At 46.5% G+C, this 27,267-nt stretch overlaps 1 protein-coding gene, 1 non-coding gene and 2 pseudogenes across 3 annotated transcripts; 1 reads left to right on the forward strand and 3 right to left on the reverse strand.

Moving 5' to 3' along the window:
• Window positions 1-3,942: 3,942 nt before the first annotated feature.
• On the reverse strand, window positions 3,943-4,923 carry LOC101607217 (annotated as a pseudogene).
• Window positions 4,924-6,841: 1,918 nt separating this feature from the next.
• On the forward strand, window positions 6,842-14,703 carry Zkscan4 (zinc finger with KRAB and SCAN domains 4). 2 transcript variants are annotated; one of them, XM_012951774.2, is made up of 5 exons: window positions 6,844-7,572; window positions 8,713-8,869; window positions 9,474-9,556; window positions 11,083-11,206; window positions 12,845-14,703. In XM_012951774.2, exons 1-5 carry the CDS (start codon window positions 7,162-7,164, stop codon window positions 13,693-13,695), a joined length of 1,626 nt encoding a protein of 541 aa, XP_012807228.1. In that variant the 5' UTR covers window positions 6,844-7,161; the 3' UTR covers window positions 13,696-14,703. The 2 variants fall into 2 exon arrangements, with proteins under 2 accessions (XP_044988126.1, XP_012807228.1); XM_045132191.1 differs by lacking the exons at window positions 9,474-9,556; window positions 11,083-11,206 and having other exon boundaries at window positions 6,842-7,572.
• A 3,707-nt stretch (window positions 14,704-18,410) lies between these two features.
• Window positions 18,411-18,492, reverse strand: Trnas-gcu. The gene has a single exon. It is a non-coding gene; the product is annotated as a tRNA-Ser (tRNA).
• Window positions 18,493-22,590: 4,098 nt separating this feature from the next.
• LOC123454082 lies at window positions 22,591-26,801 on the reverse strand (annotated as a pseudogene).
• Between the last annotated feature and the right edge of the window lie 466 nt (window positions 26,802-27,267).

Genomic DNA, 27,267 nt, shown 5'->3' on the forward strand with positions numbered 1-27,267 from the left:
GGGCGGGGGACACAACTACTTTGAATGTACTGATATAAAACATTTTCAAGATGTGTTAAGTGAATAAAAAGTGAAGCGTTGTCAAGTGTGATGGCACCCCCCTTCAATCCCAGCACTAGGAAGTGGAGGTAAGAGGATTGCTGAGATTTCCAGGCCAACTTGAGACTACATACTGAATTCTAGGCTAAAGCGAGACCCTACCTTGCAAAACAAAAACAAAATTTGGCCTGCCAGGCCAAATGAACCGAAAGGTGAAATAATGGCACGTCTGTCATGGTGGAAACCATCTGTCCTCTAATTGGACTGGAGGCCTGCTTCATGGGAGGGAATACATCCCTCATACTGAAAACCTACAAAAGGGGTAGCCATGGGCCCTAGGGGTGTAACATCTGCTACTCACTGGCTAAAAGTATATACTATGCTCATCAAACTGCCTAGTAAGCATTTCTCTTAATGTTCATACCCTTATGTTAATGCTACTCTTACATTTGGTAGAGAACCTTCTCTTTTCAGATGGCAGTGACCTTGGCATGACTCAGAAGGCATCATGATGCTGGGAAGAAGTGACAGAGGAGTGCTCAGCACTGCAATATCTCTATCACACTTTCCAAGGCTCACAGTCCATTGCAGAAGAGGTGGCAGAAAGAATTTAAGAGCCAAAGGAAAGGTAGGACTCCATAGAACATACTCCTCCAGACACAAGATGGCCTGGATATCCATGACCTCACAGCACCTACACAAGACTATCATAACAGGAGGAAAAAGATCAGGACATCAAAGTAAAAGAGAGACTGATTGAGATGGGGAGGGGATATGATGTAGAGTGGAGTTTCAAAGGGGAAAGTGGGGGGAGGGAGGGCATTACCATGGGATATTGTTTATAATCATGGAAGTTGTTAATAAAAAAAAAAATAATAATAAGGAAGCATGTGAATGTAAAAGCAAGAATTTCACCAATTTCCCTCAATCTGCTTTGGAAAAACCTCAAGCTAGTGTGATAGCATTAACTGTGTCACATGTTGATGAAGGCGCCTTTCCAGGTCACAGTGGCCCACCAGATTCTAGAACCTGTCCTCCTGCCCTCTGCTCTATTGGGAATGCCAGTGTTTTGAGCCTTGAAAAAGAGGTTATTCAAATGAGATGATTTAGTTTGGGTTGTGTGGATGTCTCACAGTGAGATTATCACCGATCACTACTGACATCCAAAACCTTAATATCAGACTATAAAGAAAAGCACAGTGCCAACTCTTATATATTGAGGTGACAGCTTTGTAACAAAGGAACAAAATAATTCCTTAAAAATATTTTTAAGCCAGGCATGGTGGTGCATGCCTTTAATCCCAGCACTCAGGAGACAGAGGTAGGGAGATCACTTAGTTGGAAGGCACCTTGAGACTACACACTGAATTCCAGGTCAGTCTGGACTAGAGTGAAACCCTACCTTGAAAAACAAAACATATATATATATATATATATATATATATATATATATATATATATAGAGAGAGAGAGACAGAGAGAGAGAGAGAGAGAGAGAGAGAGAGAGAGAGAGAGGGGAGGGACAGAGAGAGAGAGAGAGAGAGAGAGAGAGAGTGTCTTTGCCACGCTTAGCAGTTAAAGTGCTTCCCTGTGAAGTCTAAGGACCCAGGTTTGACTCCCTAGAACCCATATAAGCCAGACACATGAAGTCAAGCATGCACACAACATGGTGCATGCATCTGGAGTTTGACTGCTGGCTGGAGGCCCTGGTCCACCAATTCTCTCTCATTAAAAAAAAAAAAAAAAGGCTTTCCCTCTTAGAAATAGCCCAGGAAAAGCATAACCAAATTCAGGAGATGAACCAGCCCTTTTGTTACATAAGGCAGAACAAACTAAGGGAAGTGATGATGGGGAAAAGAAGCCTAAACTGTGCTAAGGCCACACTGGAAACCAGCCTCCTGATGTGCTCAGTGTAAGGTCTGTATGTTTAACAGATTAATGTTTAATCTCCTGCTGGGAAGGCTTTATTTTTTGGTGGTTCATTTTTTCTTCCAAACTTTTATTAACAACTTCCATGATTATAAAAAATACCCCATGGTTTGGGTAGAGAATCTTCTCTTTTCAGATGGCAGTGACCTTGGGACGACTCAGAAGTTATCATGGTGCTGTAAAGAAGTGACTAGAGTACCGAGTAACATCTCGATCACACCTTCCAAGGCTCGGGGTCTAATGTGGAAGAGGTGGTGGCAAGAATGCAATTGCCAAAGGAAGGGTTGGACTCCTTACATAACATGCTCCCTCCAGGCATAAAATGGCCTCAATATCCATGACCTCATAGAGGGAAAGATCACAACATCAAAATAAGAGAGACTGATTGAGATGGGGAGGGGATATGATGGAGAATGGAATTTCAAAGGGGAAAATACCATGGGATATTTTTCTTTTAATCTTATTTTTTCTCAATTTTTAAAAACATTTTCCATGGTTATAAAAAATATTGCATGGTAATAACCTCTCTCCCCACACTTTTCCCTTTGAAATTCCATTCTCCATCATATCCCCTCCCCATCTCAATCAGTCTCTATTTTAATTTAGATGGCATCTTTTCCTTCTCTTATGATGGTCTTGTGTAGGTACTGTCAGGCACTGTGAGGTCATGGATATCCAGGCCATTTTGTGCCTGGAGGGAGCACGTTGTAAGGAATCCTATCCTTCCTTTGGCTCTTACATTTTTTCCACCACCTCTTCTGCAATAGACCCTGAACCTTGGAAGGTGTGATAGAGATATTGTAGTACTGAGCACTCCTGTCACTTCTTTCCAGCACTGTGATACCTTCTGAGTCATCCCAAGGTCACTGCCATCTGAAAAGAGAAGATTCTCTACCAAAAGTGATAGTAGCATTAATATAAGGGTATGAACATTAAGAGAAGTGCTTACTGGGCATTTTGATAAGCACAGTATATACATTTAGCCAGACAGCAGCAGACATTACACCCATAAGGCTCATGACTACCTCTGTTTTCAGTTTTCGCATCAAGGGTGTATTCCCTCCCATGGAGCAGGCCTCTGGTACAATTAGACGGCAGTTGGTTTCCCCCATAACAAGACATGCCACTATTGCACCTGTTGGCTCATTCGGCCTGGCGGGCCAAACATAAGGCTTGTGGTGTCTGCTGTTGAATATCTTCACTGGTGACTTCTCTTTCACTCATTGAACTGCACGAAGAACGGCTTCTTCAAGCTTTTTGTCAGTTGGTCTACATGGAGGAAGTTATCAGCTCAGTTCCAACAGGATTTCTCAGTGGCCTTGCAGCCCAAGTATGTGGAGTCTTCAGTAATAGGGTCTTAGGTGGTTTGTTTTTTGAGGTAGGGTCTCACTCTAGCCCAGGCTGACCGGGAACTCACTATGTAGTCTCAGGGTGACCTTGAACTTATAGTGATCCTCCTATCTCCGCTTCCCGAGCACTGGGATTAAAAGTGTGCACCACCGCCTGGCTCTTGTTCTGAGGTTCTTTTGGTCCTTCCTGGGCAGATGCATGACTCCAAGAGGTAATAAAGCCCTCAAGGGAGGAGGAAAAAAAAAATCAGAGTAACCAGGAAGAAAAGAGCACACCAATTTAACAACACTAACCCTTATCCTGCAAAATGTAACTTGTATGTGCAACAACTATGGAAAGGTATGACAGACATCTAACGTTTTTTGGTGGGGGGCGAATCAGGGACTGGAGTGACAATTCATCTTTCTCTTGCATCGTCTGAGTATTTGTGAAGCCACGTGCACGTTTTCTTCTTCGTTTTCCCACGTGCAACAGTCTCAAAATGACTTCCTAGCATCTCACAAAGGGTTTCTTTACGGGGCTCCGCAACGCAGTCACGCAAGAGCCCCGTGAAGCTGTTCACTCAACGCGCAGTCACGGAGACTGCGGCTTGCCCCCAAGTCCCGCTGGGCCGCCGAGGCGCGCTCACTTGTCCTCTCGGCCCTTCGTCCTTCGGTACACCATCTCTCGGAAGCTGGCCAGGATCTTGCTCTCCCTCTTCCGCCGCTCTTCCTGGTTGAAGGAGGCGAGGGCTCGCTTCTGTCCGCGCTGTAGATCTGGTTCTCTTTGCGCAGCCGGACGGCCTCCATCCTGCGGTGCCGGCTGCCGCTCATGACGTAGCCCGAGCCCTCGAAGGAGGCGATCTCAGCGCTCGTCAGCCCGATCTCGCCGCGGCGCGGGATGCGCTTCCCGGTCTTCACTTGGCGGGGAGCAAGGCGTGGCCGTAATGCAAAGGCTTCTCGTCCTGCGCTTCGGGCCCGATCAGGCCCTGGGGCCGCGCCGGTCGTGAACCGACGGCGCCGGGCACTCTTGCTGGTCTTCCTGCCCGGATGCCTGGCTCTGTGCTTCCTCTTCTTCTTCTTCTTGGCTCTGCGGACGTTCACCGGGGCTGGCGTCGGCGTCCGAGCCACCGTCGCTGTCGGACGACGTCCCCCGGCTCCGTCGGGACCGCCTCCTCTTCCTCTTCCTCTCCGCAGAGCGGCCGGTCTCGCTCCCCGTTTCCTCGCGGGCGCCGTCCGAGGCGGGGCTGCTGCGGCGCGGGACGTCCCCGCAGGCGGGCGTGCGCTCGTCGCCCGAGTCGGGCTCGGGAAGCTTCGGGGACGCGCCCCACACCTCGGGCGCCCCCAGCTCGCTGATCCTCTCCCGCTCCCGCAGCCTCCGCTGCCGACAGCTCTCCTCCTTCTCCTTGCTCAGGTCGTGCTGGTGGCGACGCCATCCGCCGGGAGAGGGAGAGAGCCGGGCGCGGTCGCGGCGCGCGGGGGACGGTTCCCTGGAGCCGGGCCGGGGTCCGAGGCCCTCGGGGGCGGGGGTCCCGCCGCGCCCGCGCAGGGCTCCCTGTCGTCTGCGTCGCTGCGTCCCACGGCCCGGCGTGTCCTGCCACCGGTAGGATCCGAACACGGGCGTCATGAGCCCACCCCCGACGGCCGGCGATGGACGACGATCTCGTCCGCCTGCGTGAGCGCCAACTTCCGGCCGCGTGAGAGTCGACTTCTGGCCGCGTGAGCGCCGACTTCCGGCCGCGTAAGCGCCGACTTCCGGCCGCGTGAGAGTCGACTTCTGGCCGCGTGAGAGTCGACTTCCGGCCGCGTGAGCGCTGACTTCTGGCCGCGTGACGCCGACTTCCGGCCGCGCAGGCGCGCTGTGGACGAGCCTTGTGCCACTTCTGCCTCAGCACGCAGGAGCGTCTCTGTCCATCTCTGCGTCCTGAGGTGCTTCACCTGCAGATGTGGGCGGCTGCGGAGGTGGCTTACGGGTTAAGGCGCCTCCCTGCCACGCCTGGACGGGGATTCAGTTCCCCAGTCCTCGCATTGAGCCAGCTGCACAAATCGTGCATGTATCTGAAATTCATTTGCAGCGGGTGGAGGCTCTGACATTCTTTTTTTTTTTTCCTCAGTCTCTCTTCTGTCCTCCCTCTACTTGCAAACTAAACAATTTTTTAAAAAAATATTTAGATGTGTGAAGGGTTAGTGATTTTCTCTGAAAACCAAAGGGAACTGAAGAGTTAATGATTGTCCCTGAGACTACAAGGCCTTGAAGGAACATCGGAGTCATTCAGTCCCAGAGGAGCCTGGCAACTCCCCTGACTGATAAACTTCCCTTAATCCAGAAGGCCTTGAAGGAACCTAAAGTCAGATGCGCAGTGACTTATGCAATCTGGAGTTTGTTTAAAGTAACGCATGCATCTGGAGTCTGTTTGCAGCAGCAAGTCAGAGAACTGGTAAATCCATTTTCTCTCCCTCCTCCCTCTCTCCCACTCTCTGATTGCAAATAAATGACAATTTTATTTTTAAACTCCAAAAGATATGCCTTTAATCCCAGCACTTGAGAGGCAGAGGTAGGTGGATCACTACTCTGAGAGTCCGTAGTGAATTCCAGGTCTTCCTGGACTAGAGTGAAACCCTACCTTGAAAAACAAAACAAAACAAAAGACAAAAACTCCAAAAGATAATGACAGTATTTATTGATAACCTGCAGAATTGAATTTTCTGTTTTTTCCATTCTTCTGGGCAGAAAGAGGATTTACTGAGTCTTCAGTCATTTGTTGCCGGAAATCTAGTCCCCTGTGGCTCTATCTAAACTTCCTTTTGTATGCATGCCAGGCATACAGAAGAGATCAGGAGAGGTCAAACAGGAGAGCTAAGTTGGCAGGGTCCCTTCTCCCTACATCTGCAAGAGCCAGCTCAGTGACCAGAGCACTTTTCTATTTTTTAGTTTTCTTTATTTTGGCTTTTTGAGGTAGAGGCTCACTGTAGCCCAGAATGACCCGGAACTCACTCAGTAGTCCCAAACTGGCCTAGAACTCACAGTGTTCCTCCAAGTGCTAGGGCCACCAATCTCTGAGTACTTTCCTACCTATGTTCAAAGCTGTTGGGAGAAGGGTTAGCCTTTAAAGTGAGGAAAGAAAGTGGTGGGTTAAAGTCCATTGGAGAGGGAGGACCTGGGGACCACCACTCTCTCCAGACAAATGATGGGCTCCCTTTCTTTCATGTCCTACACATACCGCAAATTCCAGCTGACTTTTGCTGTTGGCATTTTGCCATCTGATGAGATGGCACACGCCTTTAATCCCAGCATGGGGGAAGCAGAGATAGGAGGATAGAATTATTGAATTTCAGGTCAGCCTGGGCTAGAGTGAGACCCTACCTCAAAAACCAAAAAGAAAAGGAAAGAAAACAAGCAAACATAGAAAGAACTGGGGATCGCAGCAGCATCCTTGCGGGACTTCAAGATGAGGTCCCTTTTCTTACGTCATCCTTTCCCAACAACCCTCTCCTGCGTGGGGGTGGGGGCAGGACCACTAATGTTTAACTGGGAAACAACCACCGAGGGGAGCTTCCTAGAGAGCCCCGGAAGTGGCTCCCGTTCCCACCGCCGCTTACAGAGTCCCAGGACCTTGTGTCTGGAGATAAGTTCCTGTGTCCCAGTTTGGGGATCTTCGGCGTCACGGTGGGATGCAGAGGATGCCCCCTGCAAAGGCCCAGATTACAGGAGACATTGTACAGCTGCATCTTGGGGTGTCCTGAACCCCTGGGCATGGGGGAAGGAGGAGGAAACGGATCCCTAGCGATCTCTTCTCTGCCCTGAACCCTGTGACCATGCGAGGCTCTCAACTACCTTGAGCCGCGAGGACTGGCCCCGCTCAGGATGGCCAGAGAGTCCAGGGGAAGCTCGGGCCGCTCCACCGAGGACCAGATGGAGCTCCTGGTGATCAAGGTGGAGGAGGACGAGGCGTCCCCGCTGGCCGAGGACGAGGCGGCCCGGTGGCTGGGCAGCCCGGGCCCCGACCGCTCCCGCCAGCGCTTCCGCGCCTTCCGCTACCCCGAGGCCGCGGGGCCCCGGCAGGCGCTGAGCCGCCTCCGCGAGCTCTGCCGCCAGTGGCTGCGGCCCGACGTGCACAGCAAGGAGCAGATCCTGGAGCTGCTGGTGCTCGAGCAGTTCCTGAGCATCCTGCCCGGGGACCTGCAGAGCTGGGTGCGCGAGCAGCACCCCGACAGCGGCGACGAGGTGGTGATGCTGCTGGAGTATCTGGAGACGCAGCTGGACGGGCCAGCGCAGGTAGGGGCCGGGCCGCCTCCGGGGTCGCCCCGCGGACGGACGGACGGACGGACGGACGGACGGACAGCGGAGGAAGCGAGGCTCGGGTGGGACGCGTTGTCACATCCGTGACGAGGTGGAGGTGGGCTTCTCGGGCTGGAGAGATGTCTCGTCACGTGTGCAGTTCCTGTCGCTGACGGTCCTGCCACATGGGTTTGTAGCTGTCGTTCTGCGGTGGTTCTTAGAACCCAGAAAACGGAAGACCAGGCAGTTTTCCCTGTTCCAGGTAGTGGGTCGCCGGTTTTGAGCCTGCAGTAGAAAATGGGTCGGTTCTGACCCCTGTCTTCTGGCCTGTTTAAGAGACTGTTTCCTCCACCGTGGCCAGGGTCCTTGTGCCAGAGCACGTGTGGCCAGCGCCTTGTAACCAGTGGCCAGGATGTACAGTGCCTGGACTTGGAGCTTTTGCACTGCGCTTGGAGTCAGTGAAAACCAGCTCTTTTCTGAGCTTCACTGTCTAGAGGGTGGGAAGTGAAGAGCAGCGCGGGAGAGAGGACTCGAAAACTAAACTGTAAATGGAAAGGAATCTGCATTTAGTGAGGATGTGCCCCATGTGAATCCTGGTTTTTCAAAATATATTATTTTAATATTTATTTATTTGAGAGAGAGAGGTGAGAAAGGGGCAGGTAGAGAGAATGGGCACGCCCAGGCCTCCAGCCAATGCAAACAAGCTCCAGACGCATGCACCACCTTGTGAATCTGACTTTCGATTCCTGGGGAATCGAACCTAGGTCCTTCGGCATCGCAGGCAAGCACCTTAACCACTAAGCCATTCCTCCAGCCCTCAATCCCTGTTTTGATTGATTTTACATATTGTGATCCTATTTCCAAAACCCTGGTGAAGTGCAAAATATTATCCTCATTTTTCAGAGAAGTTGTTAGTTCTTTTATCATCAGTTTCCAAGGATTTCATAACAGCACCAAGGTGTAGACTGACTTTCCAGTTTATATAATTCAGAACAACAGTTCATCTGGATGTTTGTATTAAATGATTTAATATTCATGGAACTCTTAGAATTAGTGCCTGGGGGAATAGAAAACACACCTAGAAAGCAATGATGGACATATGTACTGAATAAGTGAAAGTAAATGAATTACTTTTAGGTCTCAACTGGTGACCAGAGACAGGAACTGCTCTTCTGCAAGGTGGCCCTGTTGGCTCCGGCCCAGGCCTCACAAAGTAGCCATCCCCAACCAGTGAAGCCACTTCTCAAGCAGGAATCTCATGAGTCTCTGGGATTCCAGTCCTCACAGGTCAGAGGTGAGTACTGCCTTTGACACTGCATGAACGAACACCTGTGTGAGCATGTGTGGTGTTAGGGAACCGGCCCAGGCCTGACTTACGCTGGCAAGACCACTGAGCTCCATGCCTGGGCCTGCACTATATGAATTCTGAAGTCTTTATTCAGGTGCACGCCTTTAATCCCAGCACTCGGGAAGCAGAGGTAGGAGGATCACTTTGAGTTTGAGGCCAGCCTGAGACGACATAGTGAATTCCAGCTCAGCCTGGGCTAGAGTGAGACACCCTACTTTGCAGAAGGAAAAACACCAAAGCAAAACAAAAAAACTCATGTTTGGGAAGGGTTTTTTTTTTGTTTTTTTTAAGCAACATAGTGATCCCCACCCATTTAATATATACCTATGGAGGCCTCTCTACAGTAGCTAGTATTGTTTAGATATGTAAGCACATATCACTGAGACTGGAAGTTTGCTCTGGTATGGAGGGAGACTGCACTTTGAAATTAAGCTCTTTGTATAAACTTCCCACCAAGATTTGACTAGCCCCAGTGATGGACCTTGGATCCTATGGGGTCAGGAGGCTAAATGCCAGGGCATATCTCACCCAGAGCTTTATTCTGTCTTAGTTCTCCAGATTCCTGGGCTTTCTGAGGGAGGTACAGGCAGAGAAGATGCCACAGTAGCTGCCAGGCCTGCCCCACAGCCCCAGGTGAGCTGGAGCTCCCCACCCCCCAGCACTCAACTGGATAGTTGGGCCTCCCACCCCCCTCCCCAGTTCTACCCAACCCTCATCCTTGCTCCACATTAGCTTTGTGTTTTCTCATCTTATTATTTCGTATCCAAATACCCTTTGTTTGATACTCACTTAGGAGGCTTTTCCTGTTTCTCTGCTGCCTTGGAGGGATCTCTGCTCTCCCATCTTTCCTACCTCATCACTTTCATTAGGCCTTCATCAGTGGGATTTCTTCTTTAACAAGGATAATTCAGGAAATGCAAATCAAAGGCTTTGAGGTGATAGTGCACTGCCATGTCCAGCTCTGGTGGTTTAATTTCTTTGTGTTACCTTTTTGGCCGTGCTAGGGTTCCAGCTTAGGTCTGCTCAGGTGTTCTACTCAGCCAGTGCCCACATCCTACTTTTTAAATTCTTTTATTTACTTGTGAGCAGAACAAGAGGGAGAAAGAAAGAGAAAATATGGGTGCACCAGAGCCTCTTGCTGCTGCATATGAACTCCAAACACATCTAGCTTTACTTGGGTACTGGGGATTTGAACCTGGGCTGACAGGCTTTGCAAGCAAGTGCTTTTAATAGGTGAGCCATTTCTCCAGTTCCCATTTTGTTTCTTAAGGTAGAATAAAGTACACATGTACATTACTTAAACTTTTAGATTTTCATATCTCACTGCTTCATGTTATCAACATTTGGGGCTCTAACACTATCTTTATTTTTTTCTCCTGATTTTCCTTCATCTCCGATATAGATTGTGTTGTATTTTTTTATTTGTTTTTATTTTATTTATTTGAGAGAGAGAGAGAGAGAATGGGTGTGCCAGGGCATTTAGCCATTGCAAATTAATTCCAGAAGCATGTGCCATCTTGTGCATCTGGCTTATGTGGGTCTTGGGGAATCGAACCTGGGTCCTTTGGCTTTGTAGGCAAGCACCTTATCCATTAAGCCATCCCTCCAGCCTGATTTTGTTGTATTTTTAATGAGCCCTCACCTTCACATTGCCAAAGAAAACTACACATCTTTTGAAGAGTTTGGAAATGGCTTGCCTTCTTTTATTGCATTGGCCTTTGTTTTCCAAGCCATTTTGTGTTCTGGACCATTAAGATATTCACATGAAAGTAATTAGCCTAATGTGTGACATATTTCTTACCTTTGGCAGGTTTATTTTATTTTCTTTAGTTTTTTTTTTTCCCACTTCATTATTTCATGTCTTGTCTTTTCCTTTTCCATTTCATTTCATTATTTCATTTCATTTCAGGCAGGATTTCCTAGGATAGCCCAGGCTGGTCTCAAACTTGAGATCTTGGTTCTTTGGCTTGTGGAATTTGGGGCTTACAGGTGTGCACCATCATGCCTAGCTAACAGTTTTTATTTTTGATAAAGATGTTATGGAGATATGATTAAGTAGGCACATCTGTACCATACTTGCCCCTCTTAAGGGTGTGTGTAGTCTTTGTGTTTACCTCACTCTGGGGAAGGGCACTAGGTGGGATTATTTGTTGTTTTAGGGTTTGCTGAAAACGGAAGATGTGGCCCCGACCCTCTCCCCTGGGCGGACACAGCAGGATTCATCTCAGATGACCCTATACAGAGATGATAGACAGGAGAGCTGTGGCAGCCTGATTTACCTGGGTAAGACTGATAGACAGTAATTTCTCCTACAGTGTCCTTTTCCCCTTTGCATGTTAGAAGCTTCTGGAAGTTGGTATATATTTGGATTCAGAATTTCCATTGGTGAGCCCCTGTTAGCGAGCAGGTGTGTGACTAACTTTTGAAGCCATGTGGCCCTTGCTTTATTCCCTGCCATACCGGTGGTGTTCTGAATGGCTGTTTAAACGAGGTGAAGTGGATTAAGCTCTGGGGAGCTGGCTCATGTCCGTGCTCAGTACACACCAACTACCTTGGATTTCCTAGCCCTGGCAGAGAGGGGAAGCTGTACAGCCCTTTTAGGGAGTGGACCATGGACTCACAGTGTGAGTTAGATATTGATGACTGTATTAGTCAGGGTTCTGTAGAGGTACAGAACTGCTGGAATGAATTATTTTAAAAAGGGAATTTATTGGATTAGCTTACAGTAGTCCAATAGCTGCAGGCCTGAGAATCAAGGAACCCAGTATCTGCTCATTGCATGTGGCCAGATGCCTCAGCAGTCCCAATCCTCACTGAAGGCCCGGAGGCTTCCTGAGGAGCCGCCGGGTTTTGTTCCACATGGGTCTTCAGTTAACACTGGTTTTCAGTCTGTGCTGGAAGGCAGCAAGCAGCTCCGGCAGTCAAGTGGAAGGAAGGAAGGGGCTCTTTTCACTTAGAGCTTCCTTATATAAAGTCCACCTGTGAGAGGGGCCACCGCTCTGGGGGAAGGACTCACTCTGGAGTCTTCAGTTAATCCTTACTGGAAGCAGCCTTGGAGGCCCACCCGAAGGGGGTTTCTGTACTAAACAGATCAAGTTGACAATACCCTAACTATCACAATGACAGTTCCTGACCTTAGAGGTGAGTGTGCAGAACCACAGAGGGTCACCTGGCTTGTCAGAGGTCACATAGCTCATTGGTGGTATGGGCTGTCTCCAGCTCGGTATACCATTGCCTGTTCTGTTTCGAGATTCTGCAGTAAGAGCAGTGACTTGGCCAGGTGTGGTGGCACACACCTTTAATCCCAGTGCTCGGGAGGCAGAGGTAGGAGGATTGCTGTGAGTTCAAGGCCACCCTGAGACTACATAGTGAATTCCAGGTCAGCCTGAGCTAGAGTGAGACCCTCCTTGGGGGTGGGGGGGAGAGCAGTGACTTGTGTCACTGACCAGTGACCAGTTTCTGAGAGTCTTCACTTTTGCTATTTTTTCCAGACTCTTTCTGTAGTCCCTGACTGGTCTCAAACTCACAATCATCCTCCTACCTATGCCTCCTAAGTGCTAGGATTAAAGGCGTGCACCACCATGCTCAACCGTTTTAAGCATTTAATATCTAATCCTAGGTCTCTGGCCTGGCCTTGCTGTTCTTAGGGTGCTCACCCTTACCCGTGTATCACCAGCACAGTCCCTGGCTCTCCCTTCCTTCCCTCTTCTCCCTCCTTTCTCACTGTGCTCTTTTCCTAATGTCCCTGTTCCCATTCTCAGGTCTCTTTTTTCCCCAGTACTCCTTCTGCTGTTCCTCTTTATTGTATCCTTACTCCTACGCTTAACCCTTCATCTGTGCTGTGCAGAGACCTCTGTACTACTTGCTTCCTTCCCGATCACCTTACAGCGTACTTAACAGCTGTTCTTACTTATGTTTTAGGTCAGGAGATGCAGACTGAGACCCGGGACTTGCCTTCAGCTGAGGACCAGCCAGGACAAGAGCCTGGGCAGACCCCACACCACCCGGCTGACCACACTGCCCAGAGTAGTGCACGTGTGGAAGGAGACAGGCTACAGGGAAAGCAGAGAAAGTCCCCGGGGAGTAGGCGGCACTACTGCCATGAATGTGGAAAGAGTTTTGCACAAAGTTCAGGCCTGACCAAGCACAGAAGGATCCACACTGGAGAGAAGCCTTACGAATGTGAGGGCTGTGGGAAGACCTTCATAGGGAGCTCCGCCCTCGTCATTCATCAGAGGGTTCACACTGGTGAGAAGCCATATGAGTGTGAAAAATGTGGCAAGGTCTTCAGTCACAGCTCAAATCTTATCAAACACCAAAGGACCCACACTGGGGAGAAGCCCTACGAGTGTGAAGACTGTGGGAAGACCTTCACACAGCGCTGCAGCCTCCTTGAGCATCACAAAATCCACACTGGGGAGAAACCCTACCAGTGCACCACGTGTGGCAAAGCCTTTCGGCGCAGCTCCCACCTCCTGAGACACCAGAGGACCCATGGTGACAAGAATGATCAGGACCCTGAGCATGGAGAGGCTGGGAAAGGTCAAGGCAGATTGGAGGGCCAGTGGGAACACACTGAGGTTCCGGTGACTTACCAGTGCAACGAGTGTGAGAGGTGTTTCACTTGGAATCGAAGCCTTATTGAGCATCAGAAAATCCACACTGGGGAGAAACCCTACGAGTGTGGTGCTTGTGGGAAAGGCTTCACCCGAACTTCATACCTCATTCAACATCAGAGAAGCCATGTAGGGAAAAAGATTCTGTCACCGTGATCTGTACCATGCATGCCAAAGTTGGTGCTCATGTTTTATGGAACTGGAGTCACCCTTGAGCCCTTCCTGACTGCAGAAGATTGGAGCACAACTTACTAGTGAGAAGAGCTGGGAATGTCACCTGGGTGAGGAAGGACCTGAAGGGTGTTGTTCCCGCCCGCTAGGCCTGTGTGGCTTCCTGGAGCCCTTACTGTCAGCCAGCACTTTTTTCTCATAGATGGATGGCTTGGATTTATTTTTCCAACATCAAACTTTATGGGTTGGTTGGGTCCATGAGTGACCTGCCCCCCACAACATTGTGCCTTGAATATAGGTGCTAGTAAACATTTACTAGATGTACCCATGAAACGACCTTCATAGCTCTGAAACTCTGTGTCTAGATTTCTGAGCAATTTCTAATGAAGGCCATTTGTATGTGTCTAATTCTCTAAGGTTTCATATTCTGGGTCAATCTAATGTATTTGTGCCAAGTACACAGTGTTGCACATTTGGGATGGGGGAACTCATATTTCTTTGTGACAAGGATAGTACTTACAGTAAGAATGCTTTAAACTGCTTCTTTTTAAAAAATCATTATATGTGTGTGTGTGTGTGTGTGTGTATATATATATATAATATATATATATATATAATTTAAATATTTTATTTTTATTTGTTTATGAGTGGGGAGAAGTGGATAGAGAGGAAATGGACCCTGCAAATGAACTCCCGATGCATATTTATTTGAGAAAGTATGGCTATACACCAGGGACTCCTGCCATTGCAAACAAACTCCAGATGCATGCACCACTCTGTGTGTCTAGCATGGGTGCCGAAGAGTCAAACCCAGCTAACAAGCTTTACAAGCAAGCATCTTTAACCACTGAGCCATCTCTCCAACCGCCTTAAACAGCTTCTTAATCATTAAGGCCCAGGGAGATTGCCCACCCATAAAACTCCATTCACTGTGCATTCAGTTTTCTGTTCACTAAAGAGAAAGCTTTCATAGGTAAATAAAAGTTGATTTGATGTTGGGACAAAATTTTGTGAATTTTGCCGGGCGTGGTGGCTCACATCTTTAACCCCAGCACTTGGGAGGCAGTGGTAGAAGGAATGCTGTGAGTTTGAGACCACCCTGAGACCACATAGTGAATTCCAGGTCAGCCTGGGCCAGTGTGAAACCCTACCTCAAAAAACCAAAAAAAAAAAAAAAAAAGTGAATTTTGATGTCAATTCTGTAATGTTCACCATCTTGTTTCCCACTTTTAAATATCTTGGACCTAACTAAGTTTAAGGACACCATCTGTGTCCCTTACCCCAAACGACCAAACTGGGTCCAGGCTTATATCAGCCTAGTTTAAAATTCCTCCAGGTCAGGAGATCCAGCACACATACTTACCATCTCTACCTGTGGCTTCAGAGGTGCCCTGTGGGTTGGGAATTGGAAGATGGCATTATGGCAGCCAAGCACAGGTGGGAGTGGGGGGAGCGCGGGTGTCAGGTCAGAAGCGTGCTGAAAATTCTGAGCGACAAGGCTCCACACTGTCCACGCAGGGCACGTGAAGTTGAGGCTGGACGCTGAGGTCATCAACAAGACTTCTGGGGCTGGAGAGATGGCTCGGAGGTGAAGGCACTTACCTACAAAGCCTAAGCAACCAGTTTCAGTTCCCCAGTGCCCACATAAATCCAGGTGCACAAGGTGGCAAATGCATCTGGAGTTCGTTTGGGGTGGCTAGAGGCCCTGGTGTGGCCATTCCCTTTTTCTCCTCTCTATCATAAATAAATAAAATATTTAAAAAAAACAAGATTTCTGCAACATGGGAGGTGATGATAAGAAGCACGGTTTCTGTGATATCCCACGGGGCTCTCCGAGGACTAATCTTTTCTTCCTAGGTACTTCAGTGTATAAACCAACCTCCAGCCGAGCCATGCTCCCATGAATGTGTTCTTTTAAAGAAATTATTGCGGTTGCTTATTTGAGAGAGGGAGAGAGGGAGATAGAGACACACACAGAGAGAATGGGTGCATCAGGGCCTCTAGCCACTGTAAACAAACTTCAGATGCATGTGCCATCTCATGCATAAGTCTTCATGTGGGCGTTGGGGAATAGAACTGGGTCCTTAGGCTTTGCAGGGAAGTACCTTAACTGCTGAGCCACCTCTCCAACCCTAATATGTTCTTTTCTAAAAAGTTTTAGTTTATTTATTACTATTTTTTTGGCGGGGGGGTCTTTTGAGGTAGGGTTTCACTCTAGCTCAGGCTGACCTGGAATTCACTTTGTAGTCTCAGGGTGGCCTCAAACTCATGGTGATCCTCGTACCTCTGCCTCCCAAGTGCTGGGATTAAAGGCGTGCACCACCACACCCAGCCTTATTACTATTATTTTAATATTTTATTTGAGATTGAGAAAGAGGCAGATAGAGATACAGAGAGAGAGAGAATGGGCACACCAGGCTCTCTAGCCATTACCAACAAACTACAGACACATGTGCCATCGTGTGTCTCTGGCTTACATGGGTACTGGGGAATAGAACCTGGGTCCTTAGGCTTCCCAGGTAAGTGCCTTAACCTCTAAGCCATCTCTCCAACCCTTTTTCTTTCTTCCTTGGTTTTTTGAGGTAGGTCCTCACTCTAGCCCAGGCTGACTTGGAATTCACTATGTAGTCAGATGCTAGCTTGAAACTCACAGTAATCCTCCTACCTCAACCCCCTGAGTGCTGAGATTAAAGATGTACCACCACATACAAAGCAAAAATATTTATTTATTTGAAAATGGATGGGTACAACATGACCTCCTACTGCTGCAAACTCCAGATGCATGTGTGCCAGTTTACTTACTCTCTGGATCTTTTTTTTTTTTTTTCTGTTTCTCACTCAAGCCCAGGCTAGTCTCAGGGTGGCCTCAAAGTCATGGTGATCTTCATACCTCCACCATGCCTTTAATCCCAGCACACACACACACACACACACACACACACACACACACACACACACACATTAATTTTAGAGAGAGAAAAAAGAAGAGAACTTGAGCATCAGGGCCGCAGCAACTGCAATTGAACAGCAGATGCTCATATCACCTACTGGGCACGTACGACCTTGTGCTTGCCTCACCTTTGTATGTCTGGTTTACGTAGGATCTGGAGAGTAGAACATGGGTCCTTGGGCTTTTCAGGCAAGCATATTTACTGTTCCAGCCCTCAGCACCTTTTCTTATTAAGATCTTTTAAAAAATATTTATTTGTTTATTTTTATTTATTTATTTGACAGAGAGAGAGAGAGATGGGTATGCCAGGGCCTCCCACCACTGCAAACGAACTCCAGATGTGTGTGCCCCCTTGTGCATCTGGCTAACATGGGTCCTGGGGAATTGAAGCTGGGTCCTTAGGCTTTGCAGGCAGACGCCTTAACTGCTAAGCCATCCCTCCCCCCCTTTTTGAGGTAGGGTCTAACTGTAGCTCAGACTGACCTGAAATTCATGATGTAGTTTCAAGGTGGCCTTGAACTCATGGCAATCCTCCTACCTCTGCCTCCCAATCCCAGCACTTGGGAGGCAGAGGTAGGAGGATCCAGGTGAGTTTGAGGCCACCCTGAGGATACAGAGTGAAATCCAGGTCAGCCTGGGCTAGGGCGAGACCCTACCTCAAGAAAAAAGAAAAGAAAGTATGTGTATATATATACATATACATATACATATACATATACATACATACATACATACATGTATACATACATACATACGAAAAAGAGAGGGGAGAGAAAGAGAGAGAGATGTGACAGGGCCTCCAGCCACTGCAAATGAACTCCAGATGCCTTAACCACTAAGCCATTTCTCCAGCCCACTCCTTGGGTCTTTTCTTTTAAATATTTTTATTTATTTGTTATTTATGGGAAAGAGAGAGAGACAGACAGAGAGAAAGAGGCAGATAGAGAGAGAGAGAAAGAAGGAAAACGGATGCACCAGAGCCTCCAGCCACTGCAAACAAACCCCAAGCACATGTGCTGCCTTGTGCATCTGGTTTACATGGGACCTGGAGAATCAAACCCGAGTCCTTAGGACTCACAGGCAATCGCCTTAACCACTAAGCCATCTCTCCATCCCTGATTCTTCCTTTTCCAAAAGATTGGAAACTTCCGTGAAAATCAGTTAATCACATAGATCTCTCTCTCTTTCTCTCTCTCTCTCTCTCTTTTTGTTGTTGTTTGTATTTGTTTTTGATGGGGAGAGTCTCACTCTAGCCCAGGAAGGTGTAGCCCAGGCTGGTCTCAAACTCATAGAGAGCCTCTTACTTCTGTTTCCCAAGGACTGGGATAAAAGGTGCATGCCACCACACCTGGCTGATTTTTAAATTTTGATATATATGTACATATATTTTTTTTTTTTTTTTTTTTTTTTTGTTTTTCGAGGTAGGGTCTCACTCTAGCCCAGGCTGACCTGGAATTCACTATGGAGTCTCAGGGTGGCCTGGGACTCAAGGCAATCCTCCTACCTCTGCCTCCTGAGTGCTGGGATTAAAGGCGTGCGCCACCACGTCCCGTGTCAATGTTTTTTTTTTTTTTTTTTTTTTTTTTTTAATGTAGTCTCTCAATTCTTCCCTTAGGGTGGAATGAAAATTTGTTGGGGGAATTCTATTACCTGCAAGGATAAGTTCTAAATGAGGCCGCAGAGAAGAGGAGGCACAAAGGAAATTACTCAGCAACTCTTTTTTTTTAATGATTCCCTGTCTAAAATGAACCGACGAGGATGGGATTCGAACCCACGCGTGCAGAGCACAATGGATTAGCAGTCCATCGCCTTAACCACTCGGCCACCTCGTCCTGTGAGAACAAGTCTCTTCCCCCTCTTCCTCCATTCGGGCTTCCCAGGGACTCGGTTCCCGCAGTTAATAGCTCTTCCCCTGGTTCATCCACTGTCTGACTCAGGTGCCAGGACTGGCACACCCGGCTGGGTGCAGGCGCGCGGCTCCCGCTGGGTCCCGCCCTAGGGGCGCCTGTGGGTCCTTGTGCATCCCAGGGCAGCAAAGAACTTCTGGTTTGTGAGTTTGCAGAAACCTGCTTTTACATTCATTCCATTTTCTTTCTTTGCTTCTGCTAAAGGGCGTCAGCGGAGCTCATTCCCCCCGCCCCTCCACCCCCCACCCAGGCAGGACTGTGTGATTGACAACTACCTGACCTGGGAACCTCTGCTACTAACCAAGTAAAAGTTTCACAGAAATTTGGCCTCAACCACCCTCCTTCCAGCCGCAGGACAGAGACGTGTATTTCCTTCATCGTGTTATTTGACTGGTAGAATAAGCAAAAAACTTGTTAAATTAACTAGTGAGGCATTCTAAATTTCATTCAAAATCTATGCACCTGAATTAAGGTGAAAAGATGTTTTCAATTAGTTAAACCTCTTGGAGCAATCCAGATTTTTTTAAGCTTTAAATAAACCTTTTATTTAAAGGGGAAAAAATCATGCCAGGTGTGATATCTCACACATGTAATCCCAGCACTTATTTCTTTGTGATCAGAGAGAGAAAATGAGCACGGGTGCTCCAGGACCTCTTGTCGCTGTAAACAAACTCCAGACACACGCACCATTTTGTGTATCTGGTTTTATGTGGGGACTGGGGAATGAACCCAGGTCATCAGACTTTGCAAACAAGTGCCTTTAACTGCTGAGCCATCTCCCCCTCCTCTTAAAGTTTTCATAATATTTTTAAAAGAGTAGTATGTGTGTATTATCATAAGTATAACCAGTGAGTTTTTTTAAAACCGTTAATTTGAGTATTTTCACTGTATCTCATTATTTTCAAATCTTAGCATTTCGTCTTTTATTTTATTTTTGGGTTTTCAAGGTAGGGTCTCAGTCTAGCCCAGGCTGACCTGGAATTCATTATGTAGTCTCAGGGTGGCCTTGAATGCACAGTGATCCCCTGCCTCGCTGGTGCTGAGATTAAAGGCAAATGCCACCATGCTCAGCTCTATGGCTGATATTTCTAAGAGTAGAGCTAAGAAAAAAACTAAGAAGCTTTCTAACTTTCTGTATTAAACACATTTTTTTTGCAAGAATATTAGTTAAAGGCAGAAATGTAGTAAATGGAACACTGGTTAGATATTTAAATATTTTATATATGTATTTGAGTGAGAGAGAGAGAGAGACAGACAGACAGACAGACAGGGGTGTAGGAAAGAGAATGGGCGCATCGGGGCCCAGTTGCATGTGCCACCTTCTGCATTTTGTTTAACATGGGTACTGGCAAGCACCTTAACTGCTGAGCCATTTCTCCAGCCCAACTGGTCAGATAATAATGAGGATATTAAGAAATGACACTAGGCAAGCCGGACGCACAAAGTGGGGCATACATCCAGAGTTTGTTTGGGAAAGAGAAATGAGCAGGAGGAGAGGACAAAGTTTTCTCTCCCTCTCCCCTTCTCTCCCAAATAAATTTAAAAATAAAAAATAAATGGCCACTAGTTTTAAGAGCAACTATTGTATATTATGATATGATATAATGGAATGTAATTTTATCAAATTATTGCTCAAGCTGTAAGCAATCCAATTCCAAGAAGTATTTATTTACTATTTATCATTTAGAGACTCAGGCTGACCTCAAATTTGTGGCCTTGAATTCCAGGTGCAGCTGAGGATGATGCCCTGGAACTCTTCCTGCCTCCAGTCCCCAGTTCTGCCTGCCCCAAGCTTGAGTAAATTCTTGAGCATCCTTCCTATCAAAGCTTCCCACGTCCTTTTCTTTCTTCTTCCTCCCTAGACCTATATTTATTTATTTGACAGGAGTTGGGAGGGGGGAAGAATGGGCACGACAGGTCCTCTAGCCATCCAGATGTGTGAGCCCCGTTGTGCATCTGGCTAACGTGAGTCCTGGAGAATTGAACCTAAGTCCTTTGGCTTTGCAGGCAAATGCCTTAACCACTAAGCCTCTTCTCTAGCCCTTTTTGTTTATTTTTATTTATTTACTTGAGAGTGACAGAGGCAGATAGAGACAGATAGAGAATAGGTGCTCTAGGGGCTCCAGCCACTGCAAACAAACTGCAGACGTGTGCGCCCCCCTTGTGCGTCTGGCTAACGTGGGTCCTGAGGAATCAAGCCTCGAACCAGGGTCCTTAGGCTTCACAGGCAAGGACTTAATGGCTAAGTTACCTCTCCAGCCCTTTTTGTTTGTATTTTGTTTGTTTATTTGTTTTTGTAGGTAGGGTTTCACTGTAGCCTAGGCTGACCTGGAATTCACTATGTACTCTCAGGCTGGCCTGGACCTCACAGTGATCCTCCTACCTCTGTCTCCCAAGTGCTGGGATTAAAGGTGTGCGCCACCACACCTGGCCCAACCTCCCCTCCTAATTTCCATTAAACACTAGGAAACTAGACATTCTTGGGTTCCTTTTTTTTTTTTAATTAAAAAAGTATTCGCAAGGAGAGAGAGATATTAATTAAGGGAGCTAAGTGGCTCAGGTCCAATTATATGCATCAGGCATCCAATTAGAATGAGCCTCATCACCAAACTCAGAACCTGATTGGTTGGTGAGCCTAAGAGGCTGACTCATGAAGGGCCAGATCACAGGTGCTAAGCCTAGGAACTGAGGAAAAAGCAGAAACCAAGGCTGGAGTTGCTGCTTGCAGCCATCTTGAATGAGACTGGATCAGACATGTGTTCTAGTTCTGTTAGGGCAGGCAAGGAGCACCCATGTTTCTGCAGGCCAGTTTCTAGCTACCTACCTACCAGAAAAAAACAACACAACTTATGGCAATCTTTGTACCTCTGCCTCCCAAGTGCTGGGATTAAAGATGTACACCACCATGCTTGGCTTAAAAACTTTAAAAAAGAATTACTTATTTGAGTGAGAGAAAGCAGCAGATAGAATGGGCACACCAGGGCCTCTAGCCACTGCAAACAAACTCTAGATGTGTCTGGCTGTACGTGGATACTGGGGAATCAAACCCAGGTCCTTAGGCCTTGCAGGCAAGTGACTTAGCCACTGAGCCATCTCTCTGCCCCCAATTTTTTAATATTTATCTGAGTGAAAGAGATCTCCAGACACGTGCCACCCTGTGCTTCTGGCCTTACATGGGCACTTGGGAATTGAACCAGGGTCCCTAGGCTATGAAGACAAGGACCTTAACTGCTGAGCCATCCCTCCAGCCCTAATCTCAGCTTTTAATTACCACGGGAAAACCCAAATATCAGATGGTAGAATTTGAAACTATCTTCCATCAAAGCCCAGTGAAGATATAGTCAGGGTAGTATAATTTAATCTTTCTCTACATGGGCGAAATGTTTTGTTAAAAGGTTAAACAGCCGGGTGTTGGTGGCACAAGCCTTTAATCTCAGCACTGGGGAGGCAGAGGTAAGAGGATAATTGTTGAGTTTGGGGTCAGCCTGAGACTACATTGTGAATTCCAGGTCAGCCTGGGCTAGAGTGAGATCTTACCTCAGAAAAGTAAATAAATAAATAAAAGGCATGGTGGAACACACCTTTAATCCCAGCACTCAGGAGGCAGAGGTAGGAGGATGGCCATGAGTTCAAGGCCACCCTGAGACTACCTAGTGAACTCCAGGTCAAAATGGGCTAGAGTGAGACCCTACCTCAAAAAACAAAACAAAAAATCCAAAAAGGGGAAATAGAGCTCTGGGCACCCCATCTACACATCCATCCAAAAAGTTTTGGTGAAGACCTTTGCACGTTTTTGCATTTGTGGGTTGCCTAGTTATAAGTGCTAACTTCCAACCAAAAGCTTTCCCTCCAGACTACACTCATGTGCTGTACTCAGTATGGACTTTCTTGTTGGGAGTGGAACTGAGCCACAGAGAGCCTTTACCATACCCAGGGTTTTTCCTCAGGCACAGAGACTCTCATGTTTAGCATTTTAGTTATTTATTTATTTGAGGGAGAAAGTGGAAGAGAGGGAACGGGCATCAGGCCTCCAGCCACTGCAAAAAAACTCCAGACACGTGTGCTCCCTTGCGCATCTGGCTAATAACATGGGTCCTGGGGATTTGAACCTGGGTCCTTTGGCTTTTCAGGCAAACACCTTAACCCTCATGTTTAATAACACAATCACAGCACCTCAAACCTTCACTCACAATACAGATGAAGCTCCTGTCTAGTGTACTTTGGTTTAATAAGATGAGCTCACACAGGCCCCTCATACTGAAGAAACAAGCCTTCTCAGACTTTTAGAAAATATCTTAGTCTGCAAGAGGGGGGGGGGAAGGGGGGAGGAGAGAGAATAGAACTCCAGATGCATGCACCACTCAATGCATCTGGCTTTATGGGGGTACTGGGGAATCAAAGGCATGTCAGCAGGCTTTGCAAGCAAATGCCTTTAACTGCTGAGGCATCTCCGAAGCTTGGTGTCCTCAGATTCTGACAGATCATTCCATTACCTAAAGTTTTGCCAGTTTTTATAATCCTGTGACCCCCCACCCCCCAAGATGATTTTTCTGCTGTTTAGTGGGATTCATTGTGTACTTAAGGTCTTTCCAGGCTCAGGATAGGCCTAGGATGACCTCCAGACTGGATGCTCTGGCATTTCTGGTGTGCTGGGTATGTCTGCAGATTGATGACGTTTCCATGCTCTTTACGTCTGAAAAGCTGCTTCTTCATTAGAGTTGAATCTAAAATCGTGTACAAGGTAAATGGCGGGCTTCCTGCTGCTGAGCACTGTCAGGACTGAATTCAGCATGACTTCTCCAGGTCCTTTGATGAGCAATACTCTTGGCTGGGGCAGTGACTGCTGTAATAAGTCAAAATGGGCTCCGTGGGTAAGTTATTTAAAACTCGTTCAGTGTGGGGCCCCTGAACAGTGTTCTTAGTTCCTTGGGCATCTCCTTGAGTTGGACTTCTGGAGAATTCTACTTTGAAACAGCTCCTTTTAAAGATGCCACCTGAAAGAACAAGAGAACCACACAGTCAGAACTTTTTCCTGAAGGAGGGGTTCAGGTGTAACACAAGGCAGCAGCCTGTAGAGAGAACCTGCAACTCGGCACCACGTGTGTGAACACTCTGAGTAAGACAGCGTGCTGCCTTTGTGTTAACTGACGTTTGCATCTTCAATATTTTTCCTTTATCTTCCTGTTTTGTTTTGTTTTTTCCAAGGTAGAGTCTCACTGTAGCCCAGGTTGACTGGAATTCACTACATAGTCTCAGGCTGGCCTTGAATTCACGCTGGCCCTTCTACCTCTGCCTCCTGAGTGCTGTGATTAAAGGAGTGCACCACCATGTCTGGCCTTCCTGCTTTTTTTTTTTTTCCCCTTTACATTTTCTCAACATGGAAATTTAAATTTATACCATTACTCTTCAATTTTCTTTCATTTCTAAATATAGCATCTGAAATTTTTAGTGAAATAATATATCTAAACAGTTGGAAAACAGACCTTGAAAAGAGTGTAACAACTATTAGTGGCATTCACAGAGCAGAAGTAAACTAAGGACCTGGGAGCAGAGTGAAGATTTTCTGTGACAATCACGTAGAAAGCATCAGATGAATGAAAGTTATATCAACAAGTAATTTACTACACGTTCTTAGAGAGAATGTGTCAGAGCTGGGAGGGGCATCAGCCTGTTCTTTCTTTTATAGAACCTGGGACCAGCTGGATAATTTTGTGTTAAGTGCCAGAAAACTTCTGAGTTGATGTCAATGCTTAATTATCTGAACGCAAGAAATCTGAGCATCAGGTGTCAGGAGATCCTCCCCAGAATGCTTCAGGAGGAGGTTTCCATTTTGTTTTGGCTCAGAACTTTTCCTGGCCAAACGAGGACAACCATGAGAATTAACTACTGAGATGCCCACCTGAAGAGACACCAAGAGGCTGCTCAATGCAGCTAATCATCACTGAAAGTAGAGTTGCTGAAGGCAACGCATGATCAACAGACTGGACTTCTCTGGGTCAGTGAGGGTGTGTGATCTTTCACCTGCCACATTATTTTCAATTCAAAATTTAATGTTTCATCTGTAAGGAATGGTAACAACAAAACAAAACAAAACAAAACAAAACAAAAACCGTGGACACAACAGACAGAAGTATAATGTAAGACAGCTTTAACACAAATTCATTATGGAGCTGGGCATGGTGGAGCATGCCTTTAATCCCAGCACAAGGGTGGCACAGGCAGAAAGGTCGATGTGAGTTCAAGGCCACCCTGAGACTACATAGTGAATTCCAGGACAGCCTGAGTTACAGCGAGACCCTACCTTGAAAAATTAAATAAAATTTCATTATGGAATATGATTTTAAATGGTCTTACCTCACAAGTTGTGAAACTGCATTTAAGGAGAGCTGACTTTGGAGACTTGGACATCATGCTGATGAATCCCCCTTCAGTGACTTCTCTTCAATATTCCAAAGGAAGATTAATGCATTTTAAAAATACTCTTGATGCAATAACTGGCACCTAGAATCCTTCATTACATACGTCACTGATGACACTTTCTTTTGGCATGCATTTTCTAGTGTTTATTAAGATTAGAGCTTCCCTGGAAAGTTTTCCCACATGTATCACACTCATATGGTTTTTCTCCAGTATGGATTCTCTGGTGGTGAATAAGAGTCGAGATCTGACTGAATGCTTTTCTACACTCTCCACACTCATAGGGCTTTTCTCCAGAGTGAATCCTCTGGTGATTAGTCAGGGCTGAGTTGATATAGAAGGCTTCCCCAGTCTTTACACTCATAGGGTTTCTCTCCTGTGTGGATCCTCTGGTGTTTGATGAGGTCTGAGCTCATGCTGAAAGTCTTCCCACACTCATGACATGCACATGGTTTCTCCCCAGTATGAATTCTGTGGTGTTTGATGAGGTCTGAGCTCATGCCTAATGCTCTGCCACACTTACTGCAGTCATAGGGCTTTTCTCCATTATGGATTCTCTGATGGACGATCAGGTGTGCTCTCACACTGAAGTCTTTTTTTACACTGGTTGCAAGCATAGGGCTTCTCCCCGGTGTGGATTCTTCCGTGCGCAGTGAGGATAGAGCGCACACTGAAGGCTTTCCCAGTGATCACACTCATAAGGCTTTTCTCCACTGTGAATTCTCTGGTGTCGAACAAGGCCTGAGTTCTGGGAAAACTTTTTCCCACACTCACTGCATTTAAACCGTCTTTCTTCTGTGGCTCTGCCCCCATGCTTTTCTGACTGGCACTTACCCTGAGAAGCCTTTTCACACTTGGGAATGTGTAGATAATCTCCATTATATATGCTAGAGACCTTTTGGTGTGGGTCCATCCTTGCAAAAAATTTTTTAAAAGACAATCTTCCTTTTAAAGGTGATACTTGGTCACAACTCTGGTCTTGATTCTTGAAATAATAAAAGGATTTTTCAAATATACTTTTCTCTGCTGTTAATATAATGTGACACAGACTTAACTAGAGCTGTCAAATGTTTAATAATCTCAGGCACAGCAACCATATAGATCCAGATTGTTTTCATTCACCTGTATGAAGAGAGTAATATCACAGAATTACTTGGATGAACACTTGATTCAAATAGCTACTTAAGGGCTGGAGAGATGGCTTAGTGGTTAAGGAGCTTGCCTGCAAAGCCAAAGTACCAGTTGGATTCCTCAGGACCCATGTAAGCCAGATGCACATGTGTCTGGGGTTCATTTGCAACAGCTGAAGGTCCTGGTGTGTCCTTTCTTACTCTATATGCTCCCCTCTCTCAAAAAAAAAAAAATTATAAAAATAGCTATTTAAGACTGTCTCCTTAAAGGTATTTAAATCGAATCTAAACATAAAAATAATGTATATGGGTGGGGGATATGGCTATAATGCATGAGGCCCTATGTTTGAACCACAACACTGAAAAAAACAAAACAAAACAAAGCATACAATTACTAATTTAAAATATTTTTGGTGATCTTAGAGTAAGTTAAGAAACAGGGCAGAAAGTGGGGGGGGGGAAATTACCATGGGATATTTTTTTATAATCATGGAAAATGCTAATAAAAATTAAAAAAAAAAAAAAGAAACAGGGCAGAAATTGAAGAGATTTGCACACAGGGTAGATGAATATGGGAATACAGAAGGCAAAGTAAACAGTAAAGTAAATTAGAAATAAAATGACAATGAAACCGAGTGTGGAGGTGCACACCTTTAATCTCACCACTTGTAAAGCAGAGGTAGGAGGATCGCTGTGAATTTAAGGCCATGAGACTATACAGTGAATTCCAGGTCAGCCTGATCTAGAGCAAAACACTACCTCAAAAGACAAACAAGAAATGACAAAGACATCATTGGCCAGTATGTATTAACATTCAAGACATCCGCATTATCTGAGGAAGAGAATGAATTGTGGGAGCACTGCTTGACATACCCAATACTGCAGTATCTTAGCAAAAAGAATGCCCTATTTTCTTGGCTTTTGGAAGATACTAGGCCCATCTTGGGCCCACCCTGCCCATTCCATCTTTATGGTACTGAACATTATGCGGAGAACTTGTGAAACTTATAAACTTGATTTCTGCTCCCAAACTCCAGTTGTAATTATTACCTCCCTCTGCCTTTTTCCATACTACAAACTGTCTCAACATCCTTGATATGGTGAAAATGGCATTTGCACATCTGTGGTCTTCCCCAAATTTTTAAGTCCAAAA

Source organism: Jaculus jaculus, chromosome 13 (genome assembly GCF_020740685.1).
Source record: "Jaculus jaculus isolate mJacJac1 chromosome 13, mJacJac1.mat.Y.cur, whole genome shotgun sequence".
Taxonomy (NCBI): Eukaryota; Metazoa; Chordata; class Mammalia; order Rodentia; family Dipodidae; genus Jaculus; species Jaculus jaculus.